Here is a 19,921-nt window from a genome sequence, read left to right as displayed (position 1 = left end):
ATTTGCCCTCTTCCTCAAGAAAAGTAATAAAATGCCATTCAAAACTCAACTCGTAGCGAACACCGGAGTTGGCATGACAATCAACGAAAAACACGGCGCGAGGGGTATTCCAGGAGGAGTAGAGCTGGGAAATATGACCCCTTTTATGTGAACATCACATACTTATCGTTAAAAGCGGGTAAGATGGGAGTCGAGTCAAAGTGATGGCCATTTTTTAGTCAACACAGTACTATTGGTTGAATTTTTTTTTGAAATCACCAGTTTTCATTTTTGTTACTAGAGCTTTCAGAATCTTTGAAAAGTGTTCTCTTTTGGGATCTTAAAATATGGTAACCTTATGTAACAGTGAATAGTACTATTTGAACGACTCTCATCGGCCACGAACCAATTGAGTCCAGCTGAACTTTTAAATAACGAGTCGAGCATTCAGTATCACTCATTATGACGGAACAGCAGAATGTTCTCTGTCAAAGTTCAAATATATACCTTTTATGCCACCAATCAGAACATAATGCGTGTTATCCGTCACATTAGAGATACTTCGGCATTTTTTCGACCATACCGATTTTATTGCACTTGTTGACAATCTTGTGGGATGATCATGACTTCGGAAATGTGTTATTTCCTGCAACGTTCGTAGCTTTGCACTATGACTCGTATGCTGAGACATGGCCAATCAGGGTTCCAAGGCTTCGCATGGTGGAGTAAAATCGGATGAAGGGTATTTATAGAAGACGATCTTACTACCTATTTTTCACGAGTCTGCGCGCACTCAACAATTCACTGCGCAGTCCCTTGGACAACAGTGCATAACGACTAAAATAAGGTCATCACTTCGGATTTTTTGTTGTCATAAACAGTGTCAGAACTGCGCAATTGTGCACGCGCGCAACTTACAGAGAACATTGGTCGATGGCCGCATAATTTTGGACCTACCGCCGCATATTGGCCAGATGGCCACCCATGAACTAACAAATCAATATTGGGGTTAACTATAGACACGGTACTTCCTAGAAATCCATCTCCTCTTGAAGTTTTGTCTTTTGGGGAGCCCGAAGCCGTTTTCTAAGCATCACGCGCATCCTAAAGAAAATATTGATTTCTGCGTCAATATTTTGCTGAATTTATGTTTTCGATCGAAAACTCCCCAAAATGGCACCAAATTAGAACTGATAACATTAATAGTTTGGTGGAACAGCAAATTGCCGTTTTGGGGGACATTTTTGCTATTACGGTTCACACGTTATTCGCGTTACTTATTGCGAACGTAGTTAATCATCAAATAGAAGTTTGAAATGGTGATGACAATATCATGCTAAATACAATACAATGATAAGTCATTGTCTCACTTTTATCGAAAATATTATTGGATCGTCCAATTAATTTAACGCTCTGAGAAATCATTTTGCATTACGGTGTCGTACTTTTTAAATGACATCTCTCATATTCATCAATACCCGATTTGAAAACCAAATAAATCAACGAGGAAATACAACATCTCGTACACGTCTTGACGAGGTAACCATCACAGATAATCGCATTGCGGTAGGAACCTAAAATGACTTTTTACTACCTTATTTGTCATTTCGACCACCATATTTGTATCTGCGATTGATGATTTTCCGAATTTCAGCAGATTTTTATATTCATACCATCCAGAAATCGATTGCTTGATTTCGGAGAATGATTCAATCAGCGGTTTCAGGAATTTTCTGGTGATGTTCGAATCTGTAAGGTGTAATTAAATGGGTGTTGAAATATTTGTCATTCGATTTTTATTATCTTGGGAAAAAGAATGAAAATTACACCGTTAAATGGTGTGAGTCATATAATTCATACGTATACGTATCGCATCAAGCTTAAACTATCAAGTGGACTCCAAGTTACTAAAACAATGTCGAAGAAATAGTATTTAGTAATCGAAGTTTTTTTGAAACGGGAGCAGTGCGTTAGTAGAGGCGATGAATATCGTTGAATAGCCTGTGATAGAGAAATATATACCCTATACCTGTGCTTTTAAACCTGTGTGACGGTTCGCACTTGTGCGTATGACAAGCGCGGTGCGAACGGTGCGAATGAAAAATCCGAATGAGTGCGAATGATAATTGTCCATTAGGGTTGTCAAAATTAAGATTCTCATGCTCCATGATCGTGTCTCATTCTATAGATTATTGATATAAAAAAAATGAGGCTGAAACAAGCTCAGATGAAACCGTTAAGATTTCAATCAAAGCGTTTGAAAGTAGCCGCCCAAGAATGGACGTGCCGCCGATCATAGAACGACGATAAGACTACGTAGTCACATAACCACGGCTCTTTATTGGCTAATCGTATATGCTTCAATGATCACGACACCAGCAGCTTCCTGATTAGGTGTTCAAGGAGTCTGCTACCGGCTGGGATTCTGAAAGCGCATTATTGGTAGGTTGGCAGATGAGGATTCAAGATTAATTCATGACATGTTGAGGTACGAAATACATGATGAACAAACAACAGCTGCTGCACAAAAACTTTTACAGCATGACTGATTTATTGTGAAGGAAATGGCTGTAGCCTACATGCCGTGTTTTCATCAAGGGAAAGCAAAGGCGCTTATGCAAGTGGTGGACGAATTCCCCATTTCAGAAGGTATACATCATTAGCGAATACCAATATAAAGCTTACCGATGACAGTATATCTTATGATCTTACTGATGGTGGTCTTATTGGATCTTATTGATGGATTATTGATGGTGGTCTTATTGAATCTTATGGATCTTATTGATGGATTATTATCGATGATCTTATTGATGGTGATCTTATTGGGCAGAAGCTGTAGTATAGGTGACGTTTTGAATGCTCTAGGGCAGTGCTTTTCAACCTTTTTGAACTCCATTCGCACGTTATTTGTAAAATAAATTTGATTCGCACAAACTAATCGAAAATTGTTATACAAAAAGATGAAGATACTTAACAACATTTTGTTCGGATGTGCAACAAATTAGCTGCTATGTAACTTAAGCTATCAAGTGTCCCATTAAAAAGGCAACTTTTTTTGCTCGTTTTGATTTCAATTATTTCACTAAAACCCTTCTCGGCCAAACAAGTTTTTGGGTTTTGTACACTACAAGAACGTCTACTAGTGCTTGGATGGCCAGGTCTTAAAATCTGTTCTGTACTCCTATCCAACACACAGCGTATTTTTCGCGAGTGAAAAATGCCTGCTGGCGGAAATGGTATTTGAGAGCTGACACAAAGGTCCCGCGGAGGCTCCAGTTTGTCGAAAAGGTGAAAATACCACATGTTTGTTTTGAGGCTTTTGCCTTATGTGTTGGAATATAAGGTGCAAAAACGATCAAGGAGAGTGGGCACATTGGAGTAGCGGATCATATGGTAGCGAACTCTAACTTCTGTCTCGCGATTATATGAGACGAGCAAATATGCTCACGATGCTGTGTGTTCTGCTCTTTAGCTCAATCTAAATTGAGAACTCAGAACAGTTTAATAACGGTAAAGCGACCCGAGCCTCACCCATGAAAAAAAAATCATTTTGAATATTACAGTTGTAAGCTACGATTTTGAGAACATGTATGACATACAGAACGCGCACACCACAATTCTACCCACCACAGCTCAACAAAACATGTCTGACGCACGTGATTTCAAATAAGGGCAAATTAAATTCCTCTGCGTGTCGCAGTTTTACTACTTGTTTACTCCGATTGCAAGAACGGGAATGGTCCGTGCCGACAACGGAGCATATCTATATCGAGAAGTTTGGCCATCCAGAATCGGTCATTTTTAGACCAAGGTTTTGTCGCCGCTTATGTTTTTGGCACCACATTTTGTCAGCGGTTTGTTGGCCAAAATGTACGTCTTCATGTGCCCCTAGCCAGAAGGGGTTGGCTCGAAATGAACTCATCCCAGAAAAACAAGTCGGACAAATCTTATCAAGAATTCTCACGATAAAGCCATATTTTACCTGCGAAGGGGTAAAAATTTGCGTTACAGTAACTTGCAAATGTGAGTCTGTAATGATGGTATGTACTACTATTCTCGTGCCTCGCGCTAATCGAACAGTTATTACGAAAATATGATGATTGTTTAGCGAAAGAAAACAGAAAATCAATTTGAAGTCATTCACTACGGCTTGTGAGAGCTACGAATAGCGGTGCGTCGTAAGTAAACAAGTTTTTACAATTGCGTCGCCACTGCAAAAGTTAAACTGACCTTAAATTTCCGATTAGGTTTATTTGAATTATTCCAAGTCAGAAAATTTAACAATTATTCACGATTTCCATTCGCACTTGATCCGGATTTTCATACGCACTGTTCGCGCCACCTTCGTCATTCGCACTGCAAATTTTTTTCATTCGCACAAGTGCGAACCGTCACACAGGTTGAAAAGCACTGCTCTAGGGATCGGCTTAATCAGCGGGTTATGCTGGGCACTTATCAGATGCTTACTTATCAGAATTCACTTGTAAGTGTGTCGCTGGAATGTTATCTAATGACCCTTGCAAAAGCCTATTTGTAATGCGAACTACACCATTTGTGCTTCGACACGTTTCCTGTTCTTGGACTGATGATCTCAGGCCTAGTCTAGATCGTTAAGGCATAGGCCTACATATAATTATCTGACGATGCAACTAAGCTTGCTGATTCATTGGATAAATTTGCCTTATTCGTATTCGTACCGAATTGTTTGTACTTCAAATTTTGTCATATTGCGAACTCTACGGATTTAACTTGAACACCCTCTGTAGAGCAAATCATATCCACCAACACTCATATCTTACGATATTCTTTCTGCAGCCTAAATCAAGCTTCATCAGACTGTTGAAACTTATCACTAGGGATGGTGTGAGCGTGAGGTTCACGTTCGCGTTCTGTGTGTGAACCTCGGAAATTTCGAGGTTCACGTTCACAAACGAACCTTGGTAGGTTCCGCACTGTGAAACTTTTTCATATATTACAATTTCACTTCATTATAGCATCTTTGTATGAAATTTCTTGCATTCCAACTGCGGGCCACTCTATGCATGCCGCTGGCCGCATGAAAAAGCAACACCAAACGAGCATGCACCTTGACAATCTCAAATATTTTATTTGCTTTGTTACAAAAGTTTGCTCGAAATATCCAGCTTTCCATTTGTGTATATTCACTATTTAGTGACTCTCTGCCGTGAGCTTGACACGCAATCACACAACATCAAGAGCTAAATACACTACATGTAGTCAGCGAATAATGCTTATTCAACCAATCGATGAAATTGATGTAGTTGTCTGATGTAAAAAATCTAGCAGGCGTACAGGGACAATCTTGACTTCATATGTTTATTATATCATAAAAACCAATTACGTGCGACTGGGGTGTTGGTTACGGCTGTATAACTTGTTATTGGGGTAATATCGGTAGCAAGTATAGAAACCCGTCTTACACTCTGCTCAATATCAACGTAGCAATACTCAGACGCCGAATATATTGTCCGATCTCGCCCATACCGTGAAGGCGTAAGCTTATATTCCCTTGCAAGCCCTCGTCGAAATGGTTGGCAAAGCGACGGAATATATTGATTTTATGGGACAACAATATATCATTTGATTGCCCCAGTTGATGCATTTGGCGACGTTTAAAACGTCAATATGTACTTCAGCATTGTGGAGGTATGTGTCCCGAGTCGTCTCTAGGTATCACGTACATTAAAATAGGCCAGTGGTCGGGAACCTTTATCGTCTGAATAGCCATGTTGGCCCTACATTTTCCATTTTAACTCCCAAACAACCATTAATGTAAATCCATTGCACCTCACAATTGAAAATTCATGGCGTCATGCCAGTACTAAATCGAACCCACTACATGGAATTCGTCGTTGGCGCCATATTTTCTCTGTCAAAACTCATAGACAACTACTTATCCTGTGATAGCGTAATTCATCGTACAGCTCAGAATACATAATAACTGATATTAAACTACTACAGGAAAACGGACGTAATAGTAGTATCATTTGATAAAGATAAGGCTTTCGATAGGGTACATCACGGCTATCTCTCCAAAATTTTAGAATCCTACGGCATACCAGTGGCCATAAGAAGATTAGTAGAAAATCTGTAAGGAAATTCTTACATCCGGTCCAGATAAATGGTACCTTAACTACGAACATACAGATAACCAGGGGCTCCGACAAGGATGTCCCCTTAGTATGTGTCTGTACGCAATGACGACAGGCCCTTTAGCGAGAAAGATAATGAAAAATAATAATATAAATGGATTAAAAAAGGGGAAAATGAATTAAGACTACGGCAGTATGCAGACGACCTTACTGCGGTAGTAAAAGACGAGAAATCACTACAAATAGTCTTCGAAGAATTAGATTGCTTCCGCGGAGCTACAGGACAAATTCTAAATAAATCAAAACAGAAATTCTCATAACTAAACCAGGCATAATCCATGAAGAAGAATATAGAGCAGTGGTTCCCAACGTGGGCGATATCGCCCCACCCCCACCCAGGGGGCGATTTGGCAGTCTAGGGGGGAAAAGATAACGAAGGGGCGATATGGGGGGGGGGCGAAAACGGACGAAGGTGGCTATAGGGGGTAGTGCGGAGCGGATCGACAAATTCTCTGGTCCGGCTACGATCCGGTTTGCCAATTCTCTGGTCAGGCTCCGGCCATATCAGGAAAAAGTACTGAACCGGCTCCGATCCGGCCAAAACTGAAAATATCCTGCCGGAAATCCGACCCAACACGGTACGGTGGTTCCGTGAATTCAAAACTATGGCTCGTTTCTTTTTGCACTGACTTGGCGTGTTGTTCGTTGGTAGTTATTTAGTTACAAACGTCATGCTTATCCATAAAGATTCTGGCCTTATTAAAAAAGTATTGATCCGGCTACGATCCAGCTCCGGCCGTATCAGAAAAAGTACGGATCCGGCTCCAATCCGGTCCGGCCAGAATTGAAAAAATCCGGCCGGATATCAAATCCAGCTCCGGTCCATGCTCCGCACTAATAGGGGGCGATGGCGCGTTAAAACGGCTATATTGGAGTCTAACCAGAAAAATGACAGTTTTGTTTTAGTCAACTCGCGAAAATTTAGCTGTAAAAGTACATTTCGAGGTCGAAAAGTTGACCTTCTTTAGTCAACTCGCCGGTGATTACAGTTTGTATGCCTATTTTTCGGTTCCCAATATTTGGGGGGCGATGATTGGTGTGAAGCTTGAAAAGGGGGCGATGAGTCGAAAAAGGTTGGGAACCACTGATATAGAGGAAATATTACACCAACAACCAAAACATTAGGCCAACACTTCGGAAAAAACTACATAAATTTGACTTGGGACAAAGGAATAGGACAGGCGTTCTCAAATGGTGGGTCATGGCCCACTGGTTGGCCACATAACATTTTGAGGTGGACCACAGAGCTATTTAGAAAATTTCAGAATTAATGTAGGTTTAGTTATATTTCATATGTTATTCGCTAAAAATATATTCGTATTATCTAATTATACGTAGGGCACATAGCTACAAAGCTTTTTATCCGACCCTGATTAGACGTAGTGGCACGTATGAAGTCAGCGTGTACATATCGAAAACGTTAGGGAGAAACGGTTGCTTTTTCTACTGGCTATGACAACCTATGGCTAACAGCAACTAATATAATTTCAAGCGTATAATAACTGGAAGATAATGCTGAAGTAACCAAGTATTCCGGCAGCGTCATATGACGTATGCCGTTGATAGGGGTATGCAATGAACTCGCAATGAAGTGAAATTGATGAACAGATTTACTGTACTTCGGCAGGCCGTATTATTTTAAGCTAAAATAGCCATAATTGCAAATTATTAGCAACTTCTGGCGGAGGTATACTGCACCACCTCAACGAATCTTAATGGATTGAGGATTTATAGGAGCGCAATAATCGTTGAAGTCTGTTTAAAATGTCCGGCCTGGAAATCATTGTACATAATGAAAGAGTCACAGGAATGGATTGTATCATTGGATTGAATATTCTGACATCGCAACTTCAGTTGTTTTGGTACAAGACATACAAAGTACATCATGCATATTGAAAAATATTTCTTCACTTCTCTGTAGTACCCCATCCACCAATGAATTGTTCGATGCCGGCACAGAATGATTGTAATATTCCTTCAATAGTATCACTAAAGTCCCAATCACACAGTGCGGGAATCTGAGCATTGTGTTTCGCTACGCGAATGGAGCAGCGGACGAAAATAGTCTACTTATGAGTTTTAGCTTATGATCTACCAGGGCCGTAACTACCGCACCCACACCCCCAATTGGGGAACTCGAAGGGGCCCAAGATTATGTCGTTGGTCGTTTATTGGAGGATATTTATTCAATGTGAAAAAATTTTCGCGCCTGGCGCGATTTCTTATCCCGGGAGATCGAGATTTAAATATCATCCATTAGAGAAAAACGCGCATATTTTAGAGAAATAGGCATATCGGCGCTGTCCGTGACCAAGCATTAAACAAGATTATGACTCTAAGATATCAGGTGGGCCACAGCACATTTTCAAACAGGAAAATGGGCCACGGCCAAGAAAGGGCTGAGAACCCCTGAAATAGAACAAATCAATAGACTCATCCACATGCACAAGGAAAGAAAACTAACATGGTTTGGAGAAGAAATATTACTCCAAAGTTTGGCAGCAACAAAAATAATATACAATGCTAGAATAAGAGAAGCTCCGAAGAAAAAAATAGATAGAATGAACAACATGTTTTTCAAATTTATCTGGTATCCGGAACAAATGGAAGCGATAAAAAGATCACATCCGATATCTTCTGAAATCATGGGAAAATTGAAGATACCGTGCATCAAAAGTAAATTCGAAGCGTGTAAAATGGAAAAATTCAAGATCCTAAAAACAATGGAAGAGCCAACTGAACTTTGGCATCATGAGGCAATTTACCAACTAGAATCAAAAATACTCAAAATAAACCGAAAATTATATAATAACTCTTCGCCACATAAAGAAACCATCACACAAGAATGGGAAAATATAATAGAGGTGGCGAATAAAATGAACTGGACAGATGAATCATGGGCGAAAGCCACCCATAGATATATATATATAAAGAAATTAAGAAGAAGAAAGAGTCAACAGCAAGTAAGACTTTGCCCACAGCAAACCCGAAAGATTGCGAAAAAATTACCGTGGATAAAGCTTGCAATAACGAGATCACAAATCAAGAAAGAATCATAAATATAACAGTGGCTCTGAAAGGATAATTCCTAGGAGATGACAAAAGAAGACTAAATTTATTCAACATAGGGACACAAGGAAGAATGAATACGAACTGCAAATTCTGTCAGCAGAAAGAAGATAATTTAGATCACATCTTACTAAATGCCAATTCACAAGAAAGCTATATAATAATTTCAGAAGACAACTGAGAACTAATTATCTCCGAAAAGACCACATCTTTTATAACAAAGGTTTAGAGGGATCTGAAGATTAGACGGTTCTTAGTATAATCGAGAAAGGAATAATGAAACAGAAATTTACGCTGGACAAAGCCAACAAAGTCATAACCAACTCGTTCGAGAAAATCAAACAAATGACGACAAAAACATTGAAAGGATAAGTTAAAAGGAAAAAATTCTTTAGAAATACACTTGAGGAACAACCAGTCCGATATGAACTAGCCTTTATCGGGGATGAAAACGAACCAACACAATGACAAAATGCGTTTGGTAAAAGAAACATGACGAGAAGAGCGATGAAACAACAGCGATGACGACGAGGATCAAAACAAAGGAGACCAAACTGGCGGGGAATGATGGTAATGATGACGGAACCAAGAGCGAGGATGTCGGACCAGAATGAAGGAAAATTGCGATACACGAGTGGGAGTTTGAGTATGAATGTGAGAGTGAATTGAATATTTATTGCGTCTGTTCCCTTTCATGCGTTTGTATGCTGAGAAAGTGTGAGTGAGATTTTGTTTTTAATATTACATATTCTATTTTACTTTTACATTTGTATGTATTGCAATTCTTTCTGAAATAAATATGATATGACTGGGTTCATCAAAAAAAATGATCGACTTCTGAATTCTCAAATTATTAAGCGGTAACATGAACGTTGCACAACACACCAGCCTTTATTTTAACGGCAGTACAAGAAAGCTACTTACGAATCAAGAACGAGGATAGCTAAGTATTGTTTGTAATTCGGATTTTTAATTGTTAATGTCACTTCAAAGGCAGTTTAATTCTCGTTGTGGATCAGGAAGACAATGTGTATTTGTAAACTTGATTGTTAGGTAGGAATCCCAATATCTGCAATTCTCTTCTATCATTTAACGCAGTGGTTCCCAACCTTTTTCGACTCATCGCCCCCTTTTCAAGCTCCGCACCGATCATCGCCCCCCAAATATTGGGAACCGAAAAATAGGCATACAAACTGTAATCGCCGACGATTTGACCTAAAAAAGGTCATTTCTCCGACTTGACTCCAAAAGGACCGTAACAGCACTTCGTCAGCCCCCAAAACGTGTGTCTTTGGGCCCCGATATGGTGATAAACCAAACGTATGGGGGGGGGGGCTTTGCCCGCGATACCTCTTTACCGCTACTTCTCAGCAAAAACTATTGGACTCTTTAGTTAGTTAGTCGGCTTAATTCGCGTGAAACGCGAAAAATTTCCATCATCCATGATTGGATCGGTCAATATGTTGGGGAATTGCATATATATTGCTGTCAATTTTTTATCCTCTCTCTGCTCATGTATTCAGATTTACCGGTAGAGCTGAGTGAGGTGTCTTGGAAAATGTAGGATCCGTAATTATTAATTAAAAATATTCTGGCGGACCCGTGGGTATAAAGACTTCGTTAGGTGATGGCATTTCGTGGCATGTCTGCTATGTCAAAAGATATTCAAATCGCCCATACGTACTGAACTAAAAGACGAACACGATTTAGAATTGTTATTTCTGCACTCACAATTGATTTTTCTCTGCGGGATGGCATTTGTCTTGTGGGATTCTGATTGCCAGGACAGGAACATTTGGCGCCAGCGATTTAGGGGCCTATGGACAATTACACATATATGTGTATCATATATGGTACATATATCGAAGTCGGTCAGCATAAAGACAGTGCTTTTCCGCCAAGGTTTTCTCGTTCTGGCACACTTCTCGAAGTCGCATGTTACATGGCCTGAAATTTCATATGCCTTGCTGCGTCATGGCGTGGTAATGGCTGAGCGATGCCTTTTTCTATATCTCATGCGTATTATTTCTTGGGTGACGGTTATCCAATAAGCAAGAAATGTGACATCGCTAAATCGCGCGCAGCGCGAAAATATTTTTAAAAAGTTGCATAAATTTCCCAAATATTACTCTAATTCATGTTAATTCATGAACAAATTTTGGGACCCTTCGAGCTCGGGCCTCCCATCCCAATTGGGGGTTTGGGGTGCGGTAATTGCGGTCCTAGACTCCAATATAGCGGTTTCAACGCGCCATCGCCCCCTATCGCCCCCTTCGTCCGTTTTCGCCCCCCTATCGCCCCCTTCGCTATTTTCGCCCCCCTGGACCGCCAAATCGCCCCCTGGGGGGCGATATCGCCCACGTTGGGAACCATTGATTTAACGTATAGTGCAATCCCAGATTACGCGGCTCGCGATAACGGGTTCGTGTAACTCGCGAAAGACTTGGTCTCTGGCGCTACTGCAACTTAAATTTGAGGATTTTATAAATGGAGCCGAGGCCTTAACCATGGTTACGTGATTCTCTTGACCTCTGAAGGACATATTTATTGTTTATGCTGCCAGAATAATTATTATGGTCGTTATGAAAATTTACTAACAAGTTGCTGGAATATCGATAAAATTGAGTACAAAATTAAAGAGCCATATCTTATACCCAAAAGAGCCATATGGCTCGCTAGCCACCCGACCACTGATATAGGCTATCACGTCACTGAAATGTAGGGTTGGAATTAGCAATATGTGTTTGCGTTTACCCAGCACCTTTCACAAAGGTTCGCGTTCACACGAGCCTGAACCCTTCAGAGGTTCACACCATCCGTAGTTATTTCTCTTTATGTATAGGGATATTTGGGACATTAAAGATAATTTGGCAATATTTCAGTCAGTTTGTCAATATTGTACGATTGCCCTAAGAGCCATTCCGCCGTTGGCAACCCTGGCCGATATATCTGTCTGTTAATCATGAATCTGATGTATGTGCGCTCTTCGTAAAAGATATGTAGATTTGTTTACTGCATAGATAAGAGGTGAATGAAGCCTAAGCCTATTCTCAAGTAACCGTCATCAATAATTCGGATTGTATGGGTTTGCATAGCACTGTATTTATGTTTTTAACGCCCACCGTACCATCCAGTCAGTTAACATACAGCTTAGTACGTTGAAGCATCTTGTCAAATGTTGAAAGAAAATTAACCAAAGGTGCTATTCGCAAAATTGATGCTACGATTCAAGCGCAGTTTTACTCTTTTCTGCGTTCTAAATGTGAATAAATTCACACCACGATAACGTACCATGCCGATTTCGTGGATAAGTGTTATTGTTGCTAGTCAATATTGTTCATGGGTTCGCCCTTTGAGATTCGAAGGAAATAACCCCGAAAAAGGCAACGAACACCTTAAGAACAACGGCAGTGTGATAATATCTAGGGTTACATTAGAAACAAACAATGTTTTTGTTAAAAACATGTTTTAAACAGTGTTTTCAACAAAGGCCTTTAAAAATTTCTTTTTTTTCAAGTTGTAAAATTCTGGAATAATTGCGTACATACTTTCCAAAAAACATGTTGTATGACCCTAAGGACAATTACCACCCAATATAGCCGACGTATATTGATATGGGATGGTTACAGCCCTCAAAATCAGGGGTGGGCGAATATTTTTCTCTGCGGGTTAAATGAGAAGCACAAAATATGTTAGCGGGCCGAGTCAGAAATTTTAGCTGTATTCTCCAGCGTATTGATTTTATTTTAACATTTAAAGCAGTGAATTACACTAAATGGTGCTCAGTGGATGTGTTGATATTGGGAGATAAAAAAGTGACGGTTAATTATCAAAAAGATATTTATCTGCCGTCATATTTTTAAACAATGTTTATTATGATGCATTTGGAACTATCTTCAAACCTCTATTCGCGTTTTTCTAATAATAGATTAACAAATATTCGGGATGGCCGACGCAGTCTAACAAACTGACAGACCAGGCCCCGTCAGGGTGCACGTTTTTAACACTACTTCTGAGCAAGATTTCATTTATACACTAATATGGCATCGCTGTAAGCGCTAGTCGCGCGAAGCGCGAAATTTATTCATGATTTATTCAATCGTTCAATAATATTGGTAATTGCATACATATTGCTATATTTTTATCCTTTCCCAGCCCATGTATTCAGTCTCACCGCTAGAGCTGAGTGAGGCGCTATCTTGCAGATATTACCGAGGACCCACTGGTATAATTACTTCGTTACAAGTTAGTATTTCGTGACCCCCCGTTTGCTATGTGAAAAGATATTGAAATCGCCAAAGCGAACCAAACTAAAAGACGCGCACGATTCCCAATTGGTATTTCTTCACTGGCAAACATTGCCCATAGACGGTTGGACATCGTGGTTTTCAGTCACATAACTACAGTCCTTTTCGTCCAAGGTTTTCTCGCCGTTGAGCTTTTTTACCTTTACTTAGTTAATTTGATCAGCAGTTACAATTGTAGCGCATTCTCGTAATCCCGTGTTAGCCTAAACTTCATGTGCATAGGTGCGTCGGGGCGTGGTAATGGCGGACGCCGAAATACCCAGTTCTATAAGCCATTGCTCTCTAAATTTGAAAGAATTTGCATAAGTTTTTGAATGAAATACTCCTTAATTTATGTTCAATCACGAAACAATTTTGGGCGCCCGTCGATGTCGGCCCTTATTAAGGGGTTTGAGGTGCGAAAGTTACGGTCCTGGGAATACTATAAAGCTGGTAGCTTGGTAGCTGGTTTCCGAGAAGTGTGCAGCTTGCAGAAATGGCCTTGTTGTTTAGCCAAGCTTGCAGTTATTCCGAAATTTACCATCCCTTGATCGAGCGGTCTTAGTGTTTTGTCATAGAACCGACTTAAATTATACTCCTTAAACACGGCGATGTGCTGGTCACTAACTACTGATATGAGGGGTAAAAACAAATATTTAGCCCTCCGAATCTTCTTTGAATTTAAACTTTCGGGTTTCTTTTTTTGGCATCCATTTTGGGTGGTGATATACTCATTGAAATTTCGGGCACTGATTGACTTGTTTTACGAATTAGGGATTTGGAAACGCATCACGTAACAATTTAAAACACATACCGTGCAATGCGTAATGTGACAATGGCAATAAAGTAGGTTTAGTGACTTCTTGTGACTTGAATTGTAACGGCATAATTTGCTACATTCAATTTACTTGCATCTGGATTAGGCATGTGAGGTATAGGCTACGTATGGTCTGCGTAATCGCGGCGTGTTAATGAACAGGCTTGATAGTAAACGAATTTCCGGTTCATTTTATACATCCTATGGTTTTAGTCGACGCAACAGCATTAACAAGATAGGTTTCATATTTTCAATTCCAAGCATCCTTTCGCGGGTCTCACAGGATAGCTCAGCGGGCCGCATTTGGCGCACGGGCCGCACTTTGCCAAAGCCTGCTCAAAATAGTCGATTCAACAGCAATAGTACAGGTATTTCGCCTAAGAAGCTCTATTTACCCTATATTTTCAATTGTAAATGTCAATCCGAGATGCCGTCGCAATTGAACATTCGTGACGTCATGGCTTCAAAAAAACAAAAAAATGTTTTAAACAAGGGCCTTGTTTCAAGCATGTTTGTTTTTAATGCAACCCTAGCGATATCTGTGTATTTTCTACCTCTGTGATTTTAGTACTTGATTAATCAATAATACAATATTATGAACGTAAAATAATGGAGCTCTGTACCTTCAAGAAGCTCTTCGAATACAAAAGTAATAAGTTTCCTCATTTTATTTTTTATGAAACAAAATTCCGGCTGGCAGGTGCGAATGTGAAGGTTGAAAAGCACTGCCTTATATGATTTTCGGCGTACACTATCACCTCGTGATATTTTGAGTAGGCATATAGTTCCAGGCATGACTTGAGATACAAATATTCAAGTTGGTCATCTGGAAACTGTTAACGATTTATGTACCATATCGAAGTACTATAATCCATTATATTTGGCATATAGCACGAGTGCAACTATATTCAACGATTTAGTGTATACCTTAAGTAGCAGCCTCGTCGACGATAATGGAATTGTAAAGAGTGTGAGCATAAACTAAAATAAACGTCGTCTTACTTGATACGTTAGTCAATGGGAGATGCTTCGAGAATAAAGTTTTCAAGTTGCCTCCATAATTTCGAAGAAAGTTGTTGGTTGTTCTATAGCGTAAATGCGAATGGCTCATCGCGACAGGCAAAGATACGTAGGATGGGGAATGCCAGATCATTACATCCGTGGACTGTGGAAGACAAATACAGAGTTATAGTATGGTCTAAAATGAACGGAAAATCGGGCGGGTTTGATGCGGTATCATCCAACGAATGATACACGAATTCACGCGCGTTAAAGTCAATGCCTAGTTTACACTACAATTTCGTAATTGCATATCAGATTCAGCAATAAAGCTCCGAGAGACAATTGATCATGAAGTTATTCTCGGTCGCAGTGAAAACCTTGGTGAAACCTACATCTGCGCGATAAATGATAGCCTACTTCCAGATATTGACACTCGCCAACTTTATCGTAAGCAGCCTATGTAATTGCGAATTATGTCACCATCGTTATCTGAATGAAGACGAACGCAGGAAATATTAGGGGTTTAGGAAGAACGACAACGCTCACTTAACGTAGATGCATGTGATATACTCAGTTCTAATACAACAGATTATCGTAGAGGGATTTTGCGATATGAGTAACTGTGGAAGTTCCAGGCATTATCATACAATGATTTCTTTACTAATTGTGTTTTCTGCGAGGTGAAATTCGTCATAAAGGATAGCATAAATATTACATTGCTCACAAGCATCTCATAGTACGCAGGACTCTTATAATCATCGAATAATGCCTGTCTGAATGTCATTTCGTTTTCCCAGTTTAATTGACCTGGAACAAAAACAGGTTATTTTAGGCAAATATCCGTCTGTTATGATGTTAAACGGAAGCAAAATATCGACATGTAACATGATTATGTACGTTGATAGAATACACATTCACAGGCGCATTTCTGGTGTGGTGTAACTGGATGGCAACGGTGGAATATCGGCTTTCTCCCAGTATAGGACACCGCATACTCAATACATAATCTATAATATACATAGTCACTCTACTACTCATTACGCATATGCTACGCTTCGATAATGTGATGTCATCATGATTCTTTAACGCACCTTTGAAGCGATGAATATCAGGTATGTACGCAGATCAACGATCGTCGAAAGAGCATTTAGCGTTGATGTCGGTCTCGTGAATGCTTGCAACGAGAGACCATCCCCCTCCATCAGTTTCCATATCGCAGAAGACCTTCGCCATTAAGATAGATGCTCTTCATTACGAGATAGGGCAACGAGATCGATATATCTTGTTTTGTGCTAAACAACGACATATTTACGAAACTGTTATGGTTCAACTACCTAAATAATTCATTGAACTATACGAAATGATAGTATCCCAAACCACTGGTCGCAGAAAAATAAATTGCCGAAACAGCACCAGTACGACGGCGTGGCTGTATGGCAGAGTTTCCTACCCTAAAACATATTTGAAAATGTTCTGCAACCCAACACCTAGTTTGGCGTACTGATTATTACAAAATGGTCAGCAGCATGTCCCAAACATACTCACTGGCCATGCGGAATACTGGTGACTATGTGCGCATTAATAGCCTAATAATGATACAATTATGAACTTGTAAACCTCCGTCTATCAAGACTATAGCAACGTATATAGATCTTTTGGATCAATTTATATCTATATCCAAACGAAGTATTCAAGTAATGCTGCTTGACATTTGGCGTCAAACGAAATACAAATAGCGATGCACGGGTTATTCGGCCGCCTCTAGCGTGTATACTGTTGAAACATAGCACTACCGGTAACTTGTAGTTTAACTGGGGGAAGCAGTAAACACCGTCCTGATCCTATTGCTTTGTACGAAGCCGACATTTTTACCTTCATAATGATGGCCAGATACAAACCACGCCCCTTAGGAAGTCGGTGCAACTGCGCCGATACCTTGGTTGTCGGGATCGCATTCCTCAAATGGCGTATTTTTCTCTATTTACTAAAATGAACTAAATGTTCCAGAAACAAGCCTGTGATAGAATCCTGTTAATTGGCATTTTATTACAGTATTTTGTATTTAATTTTCGTCTCCACGACCCCGAAGGAATGACCCTTAGGTTGGGAACCCTGTTGTGGGGATTTAAATAAGTTGTGACTAGCAATATATGGCGCATTTTGATATTCTGCCATAATCCTTACGCGCTACTTCGCAGCGCATCCATGAGGTCAAGGTATTGCTGAACAAGTTACTTATGATTTCTCAACTACCCTTTTGCATTGACCTGGCTATACTGCTATGTGTGTATTAGCCATCTCATTGATCCATTTATTCGCAATCGGAATTCATTTCCTAAAGACAGTTACACATTACATACAACGGCGGATTACGGTACTCACTTCTGACGACTGCCCATTCTTCAACAAATTCAGCTTATATAGTCCAGATTCCTGTACTCCGTGGCGTTCAAGTTCGAGGCAAGACTCACTTAGTCTTGCTTCATTTCGATGCTTCTAAGATTGATAAATCCAATTTATAGTTCAGCAATCTCTCGCAGTACTCTCAACTTACCATTTGGTTCAGCAGAATCGCACATAGTAAAGCTATGCTAGCTATTACGAGGATAATCAAAGATAGCATCCCAAATAAAAATATGCGATATGGAGCCTTCGCGTTTTTCTGCGATGTCTGCGTCTCTATTGTTATCGTTGTTGATTCCGGATTGATTGAATCTGACGCTAAAACAAAAGGTATATTTTACCAACTTTCACGCTACGCAGCGCAATATCGAAGTCGAGTTTCCAGTCTTATTTTATATAATTAGTCTGATAGTCTGTAGTCGGGACTATCTAGGGCAGGAACACATCCACCCCGCGACGTAATTTTTTGCGGCTCGCAGACAGTTTCCGGTCGTTCATGATAATGTGGCTCGTGGCCATAGTCTACAGCAGGGGTTCTCAACCTGGGGGGGGGGGGCGCGAAGAAGCGGTCACCTGAAACAATACCCAGTCAACAAAATTGTGTATATTTAATGCCGAACTAGGCGAAGATAGTGAAAGGGAGAAGAGATCCCAACCGTTTTTTCACTATAGCGAGGCGGCACCTTTGATGTACAAAAACTGATCGCTCTCGAATTCAAAAGATCGATTGTTCTATTTCCCATCGTCGGCCAAAGAGATTGGTGGTAGCGTTATTAACCAATCAAACCGCGCATGATTATCACGTGACTTTACCGTGCCGTCTGGCTTTGACAGATTTGTGAGCACTTGAGCTTGGAGTAATTGTGATGTCATGCAGTCTTCGGATGTTGTTTACCGCTACTGGCGAATTGTATTTCCGAGGTTATAACGATGGAATGGAATAGGAATGAAGTTATCGTTGGACGTTGACGATTTATGTGCTTGAGAATAGTAAAAGACCGGATTAGCTATTGATGAAATTATTTCCACACTTGGTTAGACGTGTTATGGTTATGACTGCGACATCATTTGGTACCGGTAGTGTAATCGTTAATGCATGAATCAGTCAAGAGACGTGCGATATGCTCAATCTGTCTACTATCTGTGTCTGTCATTGTCCGTGAAGTGCCGATCATTGCTTCAGAACAATCGTGATATTATAACCACAATGCTTCATAGATCCGATATCTGAATGCCAGTGTTGGGATGACTCGAGTCATGACTCGTGTCAGACTCGAGTCATCTTTTTCGTATGACTTGACTTGACTCGAGTCACTTTGCTAAAATGACTTGACTTGACCTGACTCGGCGTATCAGAAATGGGGATTGACTCGTGACTCGGAGCAAATTTCACGAGTCAATTTCAAGTCATCAAGTTATCGGTTTCGATAAAAATCACGGTATCTTGCATATGTTCGGATTGTTCGCAAAACGCTGGTGTAACCTGCGAAAGCGACCAATCATTCAATGATCGTGCGTTTAACTGAGCCTCCATTATTCTCTCACAATTAAATTGACCACAAACGAAGTGATCGAAGCTTGCAGCTTACGTTGTCGTAAACTAGTATAGTAAAGTAATTTAATAGCAACAGGTCTATTTCTGTTCTCTGTCTATACCTCAACCAAACCTCTTGTTCTATTGAAATTGAATTCGAATATAGTTTATATAGTCCTGAACCATTGGCGCAGGCTGGAATTGTATCATATCATTTCGTAAATGGGTAATGTATTGCATCTTATCAATTCGTTTCTCAATTCTCTATTTTGGCTGGTTACTAGAAACTGAGGCTATGCAATTACTTACGTAGTTTAGCAGTTATACGCAGGGTTGCCATCGACATGGACCAAAAAATAAGGACAGTCGAAAAATTAAATTAGAATGAAAAAGCGTTTTTGTACATATATCTGTATTTATACGAGCCGTGGCATATCACATTCCATACTTTTCACCAGAAACAATCTGTTTCAGTAACTCCCTGTTATTAGAAAGTGCTTCATGGATCTCGCGACAGCTCAGTTCTAGATCTACCTTTATTTAGGGCCGAAACAGCACTTCGTCAGCCCCCCCCCCCCCCCCAAAAAAAAAAAAATACCGTTGGTGGTGCCACCTGGGGTGATGAACCAAATTTCGTCACCTCGTCAACCAAGATGGA

The 19,921-nt window shown here is 40.2% G+C and overlaps 1 protein-coding gene across 1 annotated transcript; it reads right to left on the bottom strand.

Moving 5' to 3' along the window:
- Nucleotides 1-1,351: 1,351 nt before the first annotated feature.
- LOC145439379 (intelectin-like) lies at nucleotides 1,352-16,129 on the bottom strand. The gene is made up of 3 exons (XM_080316865.1): nucleotides 16,051-16,129; nucleotides 15,327-15,489; nucleotides 1,352-1,728 (listed from the first exon to the last, which is right to left on the bottom strand). The coding sequence occupies exons 1-3, from the start codon at nucleotides 16,108-16,110 to the stop codon at nucleotides 1,526-1,528; spliced, it is 426 nt and encodes a 141-aa protein (XP_080172991.1). The 5' UTR covers nucleotides 16,111-16,129; the 3' UTR covers nucleotides 1,352-1,525.
- Between the last annotated feature and the right edge of the window lie 3,792 nt (nucleotides 16,130-19,921).

Source organism: Botryllus schlosseri, chromosome 1 (genome assembly GCF_051294905.1).
Source record: "Botryllus schlosseri isolate E-star chromosome 1, Bs_hap1, whole genome shotgun sequence".
Lineage (NCBI taxonomy): Eukaryota > Metazoa > Chordata > Ascidiacea > Stolidobranchia > Styelidae > Botryllus > Botryllus schlosseri.
The sequence above is the reverse complement of the archived record's forward strand: the minus strand, read 5'-3'. Positions and strand labels throughout refer to the sequence as shown.